General features: G+C 25.5%; 1 protein-coding gene across 1 annotated transcript in view; it reads right to left on the reverse strand.

The window, feature by feature from the left end:
• LOC108746126 overlaps positions 1 to 7,163 on the reverse strand; it is a 38,239-nt gene extending 31,076 nt beyond the window's left edge. Inside the window, exons 1-8 of the mRNA XM_018482688.1 lie at positions 7,121 to 7,163; positions 5,704 to 5,797; positions 5,241 to 5,360; positions 3,341 to 3,548; positions 2,635 to 3,110; positions 1,866 to 2,043; positions 1,552 to 1,773; positions 801 to 1,030 (exon numbers count right to left, since the gene is read on the reverse strand). Of these exons, the coding sequence (XP_018338190.1) occupies positions 801 to 1,030; positions 1,552 to 1,773; positions 1,866 to 2,043; positions 2,635 to 3,110; positions 3,341 to 3,548; positions 5,241 to 5,360; positions 5,704 to 5,715 (1,446 nt within the window). The 5' untranslated portion in view covers positions 5,716 to 5,797; positions 7,121 to 7,163. The remainder of the gene's footprint in view (positions 1 to 800; positions 1,031 to 1,551; positions 1,774 to 1,865; positions 2,044 to 2,634; positions 3,111 to 3,340; positions 3,549 to 5,240; positions 5,361 to 5,703; positions 5,798 to 7,120) is intronic.
• Between the last annotated feature and the right edge of the window lie 10,231 nt (positions 7,164 to 17,394).

Raw genomic sequence — 17,394 nt, forward strand, 5'->3', positions numbered from 1 at the left:
GTTTGTAGTGATCCATCATATTTTTTGCCACAAAGTCTATTAAGTCTTGCTCCGTTTCCTGTAAAAACACAATTTATTCATTACAATAAAAAATACTTAAATATAAAAAATAAATATTTTTTATTCTGCATTAAAAAAATATATAATATATACGTATAAATAATGATATTTTTCTGACATATCTACATTAATATTTATAACTTTATTTATCTGAAATAAGAAACTTATGTACTTGAATCTCTGATTAGAAATATAAAAAAATCTTGATAATGTAATTAAGAAAACATAAAATTTTATATTATTTTATAATATAAAAATATTAAAGAATTTATATTATAAGAAAAAAAAATTAATATTAATGGCTCATTTCAAGCACCTAATATTATTTATATGTCATTGTTATTCTTTTAAGAAAAGTGTTTCAATATACTGATTAACTACTTAGCAACTGATGATATTTCATTAGTTGCTGGTGAAATATCATCAGTTACTGAATAATTAATCAATATATTAGAACACTAATTTAATCATTACACTTTTTCTTAAAAGCTATATACAACAGTGTAAAACGTTAGCAAAAATAAGTTTTTATCGTTATAAATATGAGTTTGTATTCACTATATTTTTTTAAACAATGTTCTTTAGAATACTTAAAATGGGTTCGCAATTATTCTTATTTGGACTGTATATAATAGATGCATTTTGTATTAGTTAAAAAAAAATGTAGATATATAACTGATAAATTTAATTTTGTAAATTTTTATTTTATGACTTTATCATATTGCAATAAAAAATTGTACCTTGGCGCCGGGCTTTTTGGTAATATATGCGAGAGGATGTTCGTCATCTGTTGCATGAGGTATCGATATTACTGCAGCTTCTAGCACTGCTGGATGTGATATTAAGACACCCTCGATTTCTCCAGGTGAGATTTGATATCCTCTGTACTTTATGAGTTCCTTTATCCTATCAATAATAAACAATTCTCCATCTTCATCAATATAACCGATATCACCTGTATGCAGCCATCCTAAAAGAGTTTTACGTTTATTTTCGTGGTATTAGATTTCTATTACTAGGTACATATTTTTAGATTTTATGGAACAGAATTTATTCAGTTTGCATTAGTTAATTAATTAACTTATAATTAATTCTTTTTAATCTTTCGACTCTCATGCTAATTTTATTTTTCAAACATAAGTTTCCAAGTAAAACGAACGATTGATGTCAAAAAATGTTTTATATAAAGAAACAATTATTATAGTTCTTGGATTGTCTGTATTGTAGTTCTTATACAATACTTTACAACATTAATTATTGCATTTACTTATTATTGATTTCTGCAAATGCAGAATATCAATAATATGATATAAATGTTATAATTTAAATTAATATTAATTTTTTAAATTGTAAATAATTTTAATAAATAAAAATTAACTCTTTAAAATAGTTATAAAATAATACTTTCAAGATGGACAAAAATGTTCGTTTGAGATCGAAATAATAAATTGTATTTTTATTATTAATTATAATGCATATAAATCTGTTTACCTTCTTCATCAATTGTACTTTTTGTCGCCTCAGGGTTCCTATAATAACCGTTCATCATGGTTGCAGATTTTATCCATATTTCTCCCGATTGATTTGGATCAAGTACTTTCCCGCTTTCAGGAGTCACAATTTTTATTTGCACATTCTTAGCTACTACCCCACAAGATCCGTCTTTGTGATTCGGTAATTGACATGTTACAAGACCACCGACTTCTGTCATTCCTAATAACACAAGAAAACTGATCAAATTTTTTCAACATACATAACATAAATTTAAGTGTATTAATATTTTATCGCATTCTAACGATATTTACCATAACCTTGCAATATCTGAACGTGTGGTAAATAATGTCTTAGTTCTTTCTGCACTTTTGGCTTAATTATTGCACCACCACCTAGTATAACTTTTAAAGATAGTAATGAATAATTCTTTACGTAACCTGCTCTGACAAATCGATTTATCATACTCGAGCTAAGAAATAAAACTGCTACCTGAATAAATAAAAATGTTATATTTTTAAATTTTAATACTTTGTGTATTTTTAAATATAATTATGCAATGTAACAAATAGATATAAAAATTACGAATATAATATATTTCCTTGGAGTAGCAATTTACATTTATCTTAATAATAAAATAAAAATAAATGCATATAATATTATATTACAAAGGTACACTCCTTATTAAAGATACATTCCTATAAATTGGTCTCATCAAACAATGAACAATTTTGACAGGAAATTTATAACATTATTATTATAATAAAAGGTTTTTATATATCATGAATTATTTTAACTATACATAAAAAATATTACAATTTGTTTAAAAGGAATTGATTCAATTTTGTTATACAATTCACGAGAAAACTATATTAATTAATTCACTTATAAAAATTATTTTGCAGCAAAAAATCTATATCAGCAGACTAAGATATGGCAGTTATTTAGATCAGAATTTGTTTTTCCATTATTTTTTAAATCAGAAAATCTTAAAAATTAGGTTATATTGTACAATATTTAAATTTTAATTACGCAATAAATTAAGTTATAAAAAAAAAATTAAATTTTGCCAAATAACATTACTTTATATTTTTCAATTAATTGGCAAGTCATGTCCTCATCGAATTGTGAATAAAGGATCACTGTGGCACCCTGCGAAATTGCTTTCACATTCAGCAATACTCCGCTGATCCAATAAAGAGATGAGAACCAAAGTGTTGGTACATTCGTCATATCTAGGGTACTGTTGTCCTTCATGAGTATCATAGTGTGATTAGACAATTCAACGCCCTTCGGCATTCCCGTCGTGCCCGATGAATGCATGATGCATGCCGTTTTCTTGACATCGTCAAGCTCAACATAGCGGAAATTTGCAGCTTCCGCATTGTTACAATTCCTCAAGATATCGGATAACGAAATCGCGCTATCATGATTGCCGAAAACCACCACCATAGGATTGTAATTTTTTTCTTTCATCGCGTTCAAAATGACACTCACAGATTTCTCGCTGCAGAAGATTACCTTCGGCGTAGTCAGTTGCAAAACGTGTAATGCAGTTGCTGGTAACAAATACTTCATAATTAATAAAGAAGTATTATGTTAAATATTACTGTATAATCAATAAATAAATAAGAAAAAATTATGTTTAATTATCGCAAAGTAGAAAATTTTATTCGCGCACATTTTTGTTAAAAATACACTTATCTAATCAAATGTAATCAAAATGTAATATGTAAAAATGTTTAAGATAATATATAATATTTGATATATGAATATCGAGAGATCTTACGTAAATCCATATCTTCGTTCCATGGATTAAAGATTGCGTTGACATATGCCGCTGCAATACAAGGTACTATAGAGTTGGGTTGATTACTCGTACACACACTGATAACGTCGCCACATTTGATTCCTTGCTTTTGTAACCATAAAGCGCATCTCACAGCTTTATCTTGCAATTCCGTGTATGTAAACGTTTCATCAGTACGTGCGTCCAACTATACAATATTATTATTATGTAAAATTTTAAATTAAAAAATTAATTAAGAAACGAAAATTAACATAGCGGATATCAAAACTTAAGAAATATTCAGATTTTTGCAAAAATTATTATATAGAAGTATTATGATTTTTAATTGAATGAAAAATTTTTTATGTATGAATATGTAAATATGTATAAATATACATAAATATTTATAAACATGTATCATATACAAAAGATGTCCTATATGTTCATACATTTCTTTTTCTTCTGTAAAATTACTTTTTAATATAATAGAAATAATAATAGTAATGTAAAAACATTGAAAATAATTAAAAGAATAATTTTCGTATTGTTTATTTTAGAAAAAAAGAAGTTTGGGAAAATGTATAAAAAATTGTTCATACACAATTATGCATAATTTTATATATAATTATACATAAGTAATACTTTTACATTTTAAACTTGATTTTTTTCTAAAACAAATAGTATGAAAATTACTCTTTTAATTACAATATTTTTCAGAAAAAAAAATTTTTTCAGAAAAATCATTTTGTTATATCCTATTATTAGTATAAGAACATTTGTTTATATATTGTCTTTCCGTCGTCATTATTGCTTTAATTCTTAACCGACATAGTTAAGAAATTTTATTTCGCTTTAATATCATTTTCATTTGTCACAGCAGCATTAAAAAATCTCTCCGTATCATTCTCATGTAAGTTAAGATATTGTATAACACCATTATTCGATTTCTAATGATATAAATTTGCACTGTATCATTTTCGACATAATTCAATTCTTTATATTTCACATTATTTAATTTTAATTTGCATATTATTCAGCTATTATATTAATATAATATACAATATTTCATCTCTTGTATATTATATTATGTATATTCAACACAATGCTATTTTTTATATCTTTTATATTACATTTTTCAAAAATTTTTTATATCATCTTTTTATATCTTGTATATTACATTATGTATATTTAACGCTATTTATTACTGAGTACTATCAGCACTTGTTTTTCATATTGTTCGGATAGTTATATGAGATAACTTATCAGATGACGATACATTGTTTGGAAGACATTTTAATTGTATATGACTGGCGTTTATACATTGGTTTATCTAACAAATCGATCACTGTTATAATACTCTATTATAATTTATGGACTTTTTCTTGTTCGCAACTCTGACTTCTGCAATAATTAGATGACCATTAGGCAAAACATCATGTGCTGTTCATACATAATTATAAGACATTCGCTGTTATTTGGTATATTTATGCATTATCAATAGCTTATATTTGTAATTTGCATTGATAAGGACCTAAATAATTGATCAAAACATACATATGCATATTTGTTAAATATTAATAAAAATTTCTTTGCCGTAAACTGCGTTGGCTCTTAAGTGACAATTTTTGTTTCCTTTTTTTCTATAAGGAAATAGCTAGTTTAGTCTGCTTTTTTTGTTATATGTATAATACTATTTCTACTACAAAGCATACTATGTTTTAAATGTTAACGTTTTCAAATGTTTTTAAAAATGTTAAAGTTAAAAATATAGTTTTAATTGCTCTTTATTGTTCTAAAGCTTTTAAACATTTTTAAACATTTTTAGTAAAATATTATAAGCTTTAAAAGTTATATCTTCCTGCAAATACAAAAATTAATATTACGTGAAATGTCAACTCACATGTGCAATTTTATCCTCATGACTTGTAATGCTAACCCACATTAATTCTCCAAGGCTCTTATACTTAGTCGACTGATGCATCTCTTCTCCTTTGTAAACGCCATTTTCCACAGTAAAATTCTGTGAACAGCATAGTTAAATTGTTTCAATTGCTTATTTTATTTTCTGAAATTAAGCTATATGTTTCATGTTAGTCTATACACTGACGATAATTTTAACTTTAATCAATATGTATTTTCTCGCGTTTTCATCAATGCACTAAGTATATACTCGGAAATCCACTGCATTGATAGAAAAGTACTTCAGCTCATAGCACTGTGAAGATTGATCATTATAACAACTGCTCAGCATTAAATATTACTCTCCATTATATATAATTTTAAAGAATTTCAAATATATTGATGAAAATTTGCTTTATATCTATTGCTAGGGAGTAAGTGCAAAAGACTGTTTTTATATTTACCTTTACACCCATTTTACCAAAAATATTCGGGTTTTGCAAATCGGAGAAATCCTGAACGCGGTTGATCAACGTCACTGAGTTTAGATTCAAATCACTGCATTATAAACAAATTCTATGTATGATTATGCACGAAATCAAAATCGGTTAAAAAATAATAAGATTAATAGAATTAATTATAAATCGAATTATAAATAGAGAACAAAAAGTCGAGAGTCCTACGTTCGAATCCTGGCTGAGATAATATTTTTCCCAATAAGTTTTTTATTGTTTTTTTAACTTAATTTAGAGAAGATTATCAGTGATTTCAGACTGATTGTGAAAATTCAAACAGTTAACTGCGCTCAATCTGAAATAAATTGATTTAATAAAGAATATATTGTATTATTCAAAACATCTTTGACCGTGTTGGCGTTCTCTATTGTATTTGATGTATAAATAGAATTATTAAAAGAAATTTTATTTTAATTATCATATAGCAATAAAATTTTTCAAAAATATTAATTTTATTTGTTTATATTACGATAAACAAATAAAACTTTAGTAGAGAAAAAATTCGAAGAAAAGTGACCTTGATCTTGAGTATTTATATTATATAATATATTTTAAAATATCTTTCGATAGTTGTATACAAATGATTTATATATATTACTGATTTATATTACTATAATACTATCATAATACTCAAGATCACTTTCTGTTTGAAATTGCCCTCTAAACTTTATTTTACATTAGTAAAAGAATGCACTAATCAGAGATTGTTACTTGTATTTAAAGATTATTATTTGTAATGAAGAAAATTATTATTATTCGAACTTATTAAAAGCGAAAAAAAAATTGCATATAGAGAAAACGAAGTAAATTTAAAATTTTGGCATATTCCTTCTTAAAAAATGACGAGATATAACTCATATTTCCTCATTTTTATAGATGAATACGTATTATGTTATAAGTACACGCGCCTGATTTATGTACGATTTTTTTGCTTACAATTAGAGAAAGTGCTAAGAGGAATTCCCCGCTTATCGGCAGAATATTTTTTTTGGGTGTACAATATATCTGAATAAGAAGAAGAATACTAAAATATTTTGAATATACGATTGATTGTTATGATATGCTATAAAACTATTAAAAAACAATTGCTACACTTGCTTATTAGAAGAAATAAATTATTATAAACAACAATTAAAAAATAATATAGATAGATGCACGATAGAATGACGTGTTTACGTGCAAAAAAATTTTAACAGAAAGTCTTCAGTTGCTATTAAGTCAATGTAATCGATATATCCATTTGAATTTGAATAAAAGTCGATAATTATAAAAATCAATAAAACTAATTGCATTAAAGAAAAGATTCTATATCCGAAAGACGGAATAACTTTTCCATTATGTGAAGATTCTTTTCCAAGGAACTTACAATAGGCAAGTACAGAACGAAACACATATGAACGTGGATAAAAGTCGACTGTCATTTACTGTCTATCTATTACAGGTCTGACATATATAGTTCTAGATATCCCTCTCTCTAAAAACTGTACAATTGACATGTGCACTGTACAAATCATACAACTGTGCAAATATCATAAATTTTGTGGAGTTATTGTTCATAATACGTAATACTAGTCACTTGATGTTTCCTAATATTAACTTAGGTATAACATAAATACTGAACAAAGAGTATAACAAAGTGAATTATTGAAATTAATATTAATAACAGAAATGGGTTTTTAATATTTTGTATCCTACGTATTTATCTATTTAGCATTTTCTATACATTTTCCATTTCATAAAATTTAATTATATGTTATTTTTTGTCTTACAAGTTTTTGTAATATGTAATGTATGTATTTAAATATTCTTCTGGCAAATACTATATAATCTATTTTTTCATATAACTTTAGAAATTAAATTCTAATATAAAAAAATTAACAGATTAAATATATATAATGATAAAAAAATTAAAATTATTCTGTGATTATATAGATCAAGATACAGAATATAAGATCGAGAATATCATTTGTATCCAATAATAGGAAAAAATATTTTTGTTTTCTTAGTTTCATGATGTTAATGCAATTTTTTCTAGATATATAATATACATGCATCGCGAAGAGCTATACGGTCATGAATGAAATATAACTGGCATTTCAATGACATAACCGTCCATAAGATCATTAATTCGTTAAATAAATCTGTATGATTATCAAAGCTTTGAAATATTAATGTAAATTTTATTATATTAATTAATATTATTAAAACGTAATAATTAGTTAGACGTTAAGAGTAATTAATTCGAAGTATATGTTATAAATTATATAAATTATGTAAAAAAATTTATAGTAAAAAGGAACAATTTATTTCTCTACGATTATTATTATTTATATACATAGTTTTACTTTTTCCGCAGTCTCACATAAAATTTCATAGTATTCCAAGAATGCACTCAGACAGAAATGTTGTCAAGTCAATGCTATGTATCAAGGCTGATATTATCGTAAATTGCTACCTATACCTAGTATTAGGTATAAAGAAAGAAGGTTTAACATTTATGAAACTTTGAGTTATAAGGTAAAGATTTAACTGACCTTGATAATCTTTATTAATCTATAGATAATCAAATCAGAGTGTATCATTTAAAAATGTAACAAATTGTATATTACCTCGAAAGCAAATGTCTCATTCCTTTATATCTATACTACTTATATGTATAATTTGGAGAAACTATATTTGTCTGACAATTTTTTATCGCAATTTGATCACGCATGCGATATGCTTTATATAATGCGATGATTCGATAAAATTTAAATTGCCATCATTTAAGAAGCATATACGCAGTAAAAATATTTCATTTTATATTTTATTATATACGAATACATAATCTTTATCTAAAAAATTAATAAAAGAAATATAAATCTATTTCAAAATTATAAAAAGATTAATATTTTTTCTTTCATAATCCGATTTTATGAAGGCTTTTTTCAGTGACAAATAAAAATTGAAAAAGGCTCCAGAGATTAAATCAATAAAAGTATATAATGCCAATGAGAGTCAATAACACAATTGTACGTGTGTAATCAAATATAATATATATGTCAATCACCAATTGCAGACGTTTTGACCATAAGATTCGATCCTCAGTTCGTCAAAAACATTTTCGGAGTCAATTTAATTTGTTGTAACGATATAGGTGCATACAGTAATGAATCATCGTTAGGCTGTTGTCCAAAATGAAGAACTTCATAATTGTTTGTTGTATTTAGCTGAATACCCAATCATTAATTCAGTCACTTAGCTAAAATCAAGTTAATAAGTAAAATTTTTTAAATACTATTCATAGTTACAGTATTAAAATCAATTATATCAGTTAGATAACCTTACATTATACTCAGCATAACGATGATCCATTATAAACGTGATTATAACTATGTCTTGAGAGTGTATGAGAGGACGTTTCGTATTCACATTGTTTGTAAGTCTAAATATTAAATATAATAAATACTAACATACAAATCGACTATACAAAATTATAACTTATACAGCAAAGAAACTGAAACAATTATCAATTTAAAAATTGACGATACAAATTTTTATAACTTATAAATCATGGAAACATCATTTATTCTTAAATAAATTATTATATAATGAATCCAATAATTCCGTATTATTTTGAAAATTTAGTTCATTTTTTTGCTTTTTTTATATAGATTGAATTTTAAATAATAAAGGAACAAGGATTTAATAAGAGGTTAATTTCGGAAGCAATCTATATAAAAAAACAAAAAAAAATAGACTGAATATACAAAATGATACGGAATTGTTGAATCCGTCATATAATAATTTATTTAAAAGTTTTGATCTAAAACTGCAAAAAAATATAGTTGTTTCCTACATAAAATTATTATAAGCTAAATTATTTGTTATTTTGTTTTTTATAGTTGATCTTAAGGCGTATTTATGAGTTAATATCATTAAAATTTTTTAAATAATATTGGCTGATATTAGCTTTTCTTTGGCTGATTGTTTGATACTTTTAACTGATATTGTATAGCTAAAATATTCTTAATTTATAGACTTTTGTTTATTTTTTTACATAATCCCTATTTCTTTGCATATATTTTTTCTATCCGTCTAGAAATTTATTCCCTTACAATAGAACTTCATTCCAGCTGCCCAAAAACACACTATTTTGTGGATTGTCTCCGTCTCAACGTTAGCCTCACGTCTGGTTTCGCAAATCAAAAGATAGTAATGGAAAAATTAGATGGTAATTGTAGGAGGGATAAAAAAGAATTGTCTATGTCATTTTTATCATTTTTTTTTAAAGCAAAATGAGTTGAGTAAAGTCGAGAATTGCGCTACAAAATAATTTCTCTTACAAGAGAACATCTAGCTAACATTACGAAACATCAGAGATAATTCATAAAATAGTATTAACAGTGACACACAACAATTTTCAGAGAAGAGACAAAACGATCGTGTCTTATAGTTTTTTTTAACTTTATTAAATAAATAATTTATTATTATTATGGAATATAATTGCTATAAAAATTATTGTTTTTCACATATGGAGCTAATGTAATATTCATATAATACATATATAGTATTTTTCCAACACAGCAACAAACATGTCTAGCTGCGTGTTCTTAATTGCATAATTATATATAATTATATAATACATAATAATATTAATTGTTGCTGTTTTTATTGCCTTATATCCGCAAAATACTGGAGCTCATACATATTGAATAAAATTAAATAAACGAATGAATTTAAAAAACTGTTTATTCCAATATGTTAAAATATAAGTATTCTAAATTTAATAAATTAATGTATTTTTTGCATATGTTTTTGAACAAATTTATTACTATAAAAAAATACGAAAGACCGGGACACGAATCATGTAAATTTCGACTCTCAAAGTATTTTTAGATATATGATTTTTTTATTTGAGTTTTTTTATATAACTAAAGAATTATTTATATTTTAAAAATTATTAAACTTTTTCTCGCTGTCCAGCGATGAAATAGTCTTGATATCTTTAGATGATTTGTATGATTTTTATTGCGACATGATTACATACTTTGTAATTTTTTAATATCTTTTGATTTATATTATCTTTATTGCGATATGAATACTTTATAATTTTATTCTTGGAGTTCATTCAACATTAAAGTATTCTGTATTAATTTTAAATTTTTGAGATTTAATTTAGCTGATGAAGACTTAGTATAGTCGAAACGTTCCATGTTATCTATACGATATTAATTTGTGATGTAAAGTGAAATATTATATATATTTTTTTAAATTACATCTTTCTTTTGCTCGTTTTTTGACCTATCTACTTTTTTTATTTTTGTGTTAAAAATTATTTCTTATGTAAATTTATAATAATAATTATAATAATAATTATTATAATAATAATTATTACGATCATAATAATTATTAATATTTCGGTGCTAACAACGGCTGCAACTCTCATTGACAATTTGATTAATTTACAATTTTGAATCCAAAAAAATAAATTTATATGTTTCTATGTAATTTAAAATTTATTTTATCTTATTTTTTGAATATAAAACTAGAAATATTTTGGTCAAAAATTAAAATATTTGTTATGTATTTATATAATATTATTTTCGATTATCGTCAATTATCGTGGACATCTTCTAGTTTCCCCATTTCTTTCGTTTCTTTAATAATTTCCGCAGGAATTCAATTTTGGAAAAATATAACAATAGCTATCAAAAACATGTTGCTTGTCTATTACACGTTAACTGCATGAAGAAATATAAACATTATTTAATTTACCGTTAACTTTCTATTAAAACTGTTATTTAATTTGTATTACTTGAGAATTCATTGATTGTTTTTCATAAAGTTCTTCCTTCTCTCGCGTTCTTATCAAATGGCGATATTTCAACGTTCCGTTTCCTTATTCTGTTTTATTTTCATAGATAGCAATTCTTCTTTTAGCTATAACATAAAAAATTTCATTTTCTTTTAAGTTTGTAAAATTTAGTTTGCATAATATGATATTAAATGGACCTGAGTTAAAAATATTTCACAAAAAGTCCTAGACCACTCGATTCCATAGAATCATAACTCTTTATTTGTATAGAATCATAACTCTTTTTTCGATCGTTTGAATTGCTTTAATTTCTTGAATCAGGTGAATCTTCCTTTGAACGTCTTCATTTTTTTGTTTAGTATTAATTTCAGTTGCCGGGATTCCTTATTAATCTTGACAGCTTTTGCAAATTTAATTATTTTCTTATTTTATTTTATACATACATAAGTACCTTTTATACATACATTAACAAATATTATACATACGTTATAAATATTATCAATATCTTCTTTCCGTTTTTTATTTACCATTACATTGAAAGCCTTGCGAGTAGCTTGTTGCATCGCATGACATTTCTCGGTTATCTTCGCCGCTTCTCGATTCCAATTCCGTCTTAGTTTTTCTCTAGTTTCATATACAATTCCCTTTTTTTTTTTAGAATAATAATTATTATTTTAGTTTTAATATATTTCCTGAACATATACATAAAATATCAATTCACAATGTAATTATAATACGGATCAGTAAAGGTTATACATGTATTAGTAAAGCAAATAATTATTAGTTACATAACTATAAGTATTACAAACGAATAATTTATATGTAAGAAAATTGAGTTATGACGTGAGCGGACGTTGACAATGTAATTCCGACGATTTGACGCGAATGTTTCGTGCGGCACGAACGTTCTAAATATGCTGCGATATTTACTATCATCCTTCTTTTTCCGGTACAGATTATATTGTAAAGAACATTAGATTTGATATTTGCCTATTAGAACGTAATAAACTTTTTTCTGCAACTTGGTATTGCTTAACGATAATTGCTCAGCAAAAATAGCATTTTTTCGTGATAATAACGCACTCAAATGCTTCTCTTGATCCTTCTCATTTCATGCGTTCTTCTTTTTCTCTTCAAATTTTAATATCGCAAACGTTTTAATATTACAAATGTGCGCTCTAAGGAATGTAGATATGACCTTGCAATGTGCAATGTTTATATAATTTGTTAAAATTTACTATTTAAAAAGCAACATTATAGCGTCGTAATAACACACAAGATGAAAGATTAAATTGCTTAGTAATCATGACTTTAGCATTACTTTACATAATTCTAAGAACATTGTATATTCACTTTTAATTACAATAATTCTTATCATGTTGGTATTAATATACAAATTATATAAAAACTGCATGACGTCAAATCCACATCCATTATTTTTTATAATGTCTAGTCTAGTACACAAAAAAAATCATGATTTCATCACTAGCTGATATATCAATCCAGAAATATCGATTGTTACAAACAGTGTTGTTATAATATTGAGTCAACATCTCAGAAACATTGAATTGTAAAATATGTTTGAAAATACATTATTCCAGAAACATTTATTGAAATGTCCATTGAAGTAATATCTTGTAGACGTTGCAATTCAACATTTTTCCATATAAATTCTAAGAATATTAGATTCCAAAATTAATTTTTACCCAAAATTAAATAAAATATATTTCCAAAATATAGTACTTTTATCTTAGAGTCTTCGGGTCAGCTTCTAAAAATTATTTCATTAAAACACTGGTAAAAAATCTTATAGTACGCCTTTTATCCAATGTAGTTCTTAGTTACGAGAAAATTACTCCGCTGCGTCTACTAAAAAGCAGTACCACGTACTATCTTTGAGTGAGCGGCTTTAATATTAATTTGTTCAATGTTGTTGTAGCAATATTAACGATTAATATAAAAAAATATCAACATCAATTAAACACAAATTCAATTTAAAAAACATTTACATTTTAACATATCAACATTGAATAGTGATATTTATAAAAACGTTGATAGTTCTAACATTTTTAAAATATTATATGTATAAAAACACACACACGTCGATAAAAATCATACAAAATCAATAATATTTTTAAATACTGCTCTAAATTAAATACTGATGTTTCTTGTTTATTAGAAATATCATATGTACAATATGTGATAATATTATCACATAAATATACTGAAGATGCATTTTAGTTTCCTTGCACCTGTCATTCATGATTCAAGCGTATTCTCTTAGAACGGATAAGAACGTGTGTCTGACTTCAACCGACTGAGAAGATATATAATGGAATGATGATTAACTACATTGCATGTCATATACTTTTAAATTATAAGCACGCACTATGAAAATAAGCGACAACTTTCTTATATAATTCTGTGAGAATCCGCTTCAATTTTTTGATCTTTGAGACCTCGCTATTTATTTTTATCAGCATTATGTATGCATTTACAGCTTGCTTAATATCTTGATATCAACCGTTTATTTTACTAATTCAGTTTGTGGAATCTTAGCCATAATTTTAGGTAGTCCAAACTCAACCAGAATATAAATATCCTGGTAAAAAATTATTCATGAATAAATATGTATAAACATACATAAATATTCATAAACATACATATTCATACATCCTTTTTTTTTAAATTACTTTTTAAGTGTAATAGAAATAACAATTAACGTAAAAATGTTAAAAATAATGAAAAGGGTAATTTTCACACTATTTATTTTAGAAAAAATCAAGTTTAAAGAAATGTAAAAAAATTACTTATGTATAATTTTATATAAAATTATGCATAATTGTGTATAAGTTTTTATAACTGTGAGTATTTTTTTAATTGAATCTGTGTTTGATTGATATTGATTTTTTTTTATATTGATTGGTAATATTGCTACAATTTTTTTAACATTTTTTCAAATTTGTTTTTTTTATGTTTTTACATAACTATTATTATTACACTAAAGAGTAATTTTACAAAAGAAAGAGGGATATATGAATATGTATGTATATGTTTTATATATGATTATACTTATGATATGTGTGCGTGCGTGCGTGCGTGCGTGCGTGCGTGCGTGTGCGTGCGTGCGTGCGTGCGTGCGTGCGTGCGTGTGTGTGTGTGTGTATGTGTGTGTGTGTGTGTATGTTTTACGAATTAATATTCTACTTACTTGAATTGATAAAAAAATTTTAAATCTGCTCTTATATATCATTGTAATCGAGAATTGCTTTTAAAATTTATCTTTAATATTATCTTTATCTTAAATATTATAATTTAAAAGAAATTATCTTTTTTACTGCATTATATACAGAACTCAACCTTGAAATACGATAAATTTTGCTATCACAAAGTAGCTCTATAATTTACGTTTTATAACGCTTTTCTTAAACATTCAATAGCTGTTACTGTGTTATTTCGAAACTCATTTATGTTGAAGATAATTGCATCAATTTTAACAGAGAAGCAACGAGAAATCTGCGAGATAGCTCGATGTGGAAACACATGGTACATGAATAGACAATTCGTTGTGCCACATGTTTATTGATATCTCTTTCTCTTCCATCAACCTCAGCTAAGAGGGCTATCTTACACACTGCTATTAAATATATAAAGAAAAAAAGCATATACGTACTTTTTAATATAAATTTCCCTGAGTGAGTTTTGTACTTTGATAATACAACGTACTTTGGTAAAGACGCGATAATATTATTGTATCGCTTATATTGTCTATTGATATTTACACCATCTTATTGTTAATGAGTATTTCCCTCAATCCAACTTTCATTAATACTATTTAGATACACACTATTTACGTAGAGATGGAAAATCGTTTCAATCTCGATTGGGAGAGATCTGAGTTTTCCTAGAAATGTTTTGCGATGTCAACAATTAATATTGTTTCTTTTTCTTGTCAATACAGTTAATTTAAAATAAATTAACTATGTATGCATAATATAATATATATTAACGGGATTTGGAAATTTACGAAGGATCTTCGCTGAATTTTCGAATAGGGGAAATTAATTATATCAATTGATATAAGGTATCGAAATTGTACATAGTCGATGATTCATTTTTCAAGATACTGTGTTTGCAGTTCATTATGTTTCGTCACTACGAATATAAAAAGTTTAACAATAAAATAAGACTATAATATCATATACTATTGGCTCTTTTTGTTCACATGTGTCTCTTAAAAATACCGATTTCTGTGGGGAGTTAGTTTCACCTATATTAGTTTAACCGATCTTTTTTGCTTCTCTCTTTTTTCTTCACATTTATAGCAAATATAGGAAAAATAAATTTTAAGTATAATAACATTGAATAACGTTAACCCTCCGCAAACCAGATAAAAAATTGACATGGATCATATGTGGGCATATTTCACACTCTATGCTATACTTCATCATAAATATAATTCAGTATGATTGGTAACAACGCATTCTCCAGTTGCACGAAACTGCGCACGATTCTTTTTAAGAAGTTATAGAAATTTATTTTGCTAGAGTATGTCACACCCCACCTGATTCACGGAGGATTATAATAATGTTCAATAATGTTGGTGAAACTAATCCTGAGGCATATATAAATAAATATAACGTACAGTTACGCCGCTGTTATAATGTTGAAATTACAAACAAAGCCATTTAGGCAATGTATGTTCTCGAATACTTTTGTCTGGTTTTTTTACTAAAAAATAATACAATTTCTTTATATTCGAGACATGCAGTTTTCTTTGCAGTAACATGCAGTACAATTTTATCTGACTTTTAGAATTAATTAATTTATTATAAATTGCGATCTTATGATTCTAAATTTATTTATTGTAAATGTTAATTAATTAATATTTTTCTAAAACAAGATTTCTGTTTTTGTAGAAAATTTAACGGTAATTAGCAAAAAAAATGAATATTTTTTTCTTAATCCACAATGATCGTTTCAATTAGATACTACAATCGACTAGTCTCATTACTTAACAATCCATATTCTATTTATAGGGTATTAAAGCAAGTATTTATAATTCGCTAATTGTAACGAATCCTTTAATATAAAAAAATAACGAGCACTAATCGAGACTGTGGAGTATTTTGTTTATCTGCATCGCTGCTGCAAGATCTGCATATAATTGCGGAAGGGATCATGTATTTTTATTTACATTTTCGTTTTACGTTATATAAATTACTGTACATTGTTGTACAAAGTTGTACTTCAATTCATTTTCACACAGCACTTTGTACGAAAGACCGTCGGGAAACATCTTTAGATCGTAGAACATTCTCTGAACGTCTTTAGATCGTTCCTTGAAGGTCTGTGCTACAGAGGCGTGCAAAGAGAGTTGGCCGCCAGCATAAAAATAATTTTGCCGTTTCAAAAATGTGTATATATAATATTATTTGTATATAGAAATCGACTAAAAAACGAGGAGACGAGAAAATATATAGACCGTGCTTTATCTTTTTCTAATTCTAGAAAAATATAAGTAAATAAATCTTAGATACAATTGAAAATCACAAACAACAAAAAATAACAGATTCCAACTTATCAGAAACGTTCTTATTGCCTATATTTTTCAATTGTGTCTAATAGCAAGTTCGATTGGATGCATTAATTCGCATTGGTGCATATTAAAATTGTCATATTGATCTAAATGTAAAAACGAAATGTAAATAATAAATAAAATTCGAATTAGAAAATATCTACCCAGGAAAAATGTTATATATATGGACATATTTTATATATAATTATATGTAAATTTTTTAAATATAATTTTATATAATTATATATAATTATATAAATAATTA

This window comes from Trachymyrmex septentrionalis, unplaced genomic scaffold, assembly GCF_001594115.1.
Source record: "Trachymyrmex septentrionalis isolate Tsep2-gDNA-1 unplaced genomic scaffold, Tsep1.0 scaffold16, whole genome shotgun sequence".
Taxonomy (NCBI): Eukaryota; Metazoa; Arthropoda; class Insecta; order Hymenoptera; family Formicidae; genus Trachymyrmex; species Trachymyrmex septentrionalis.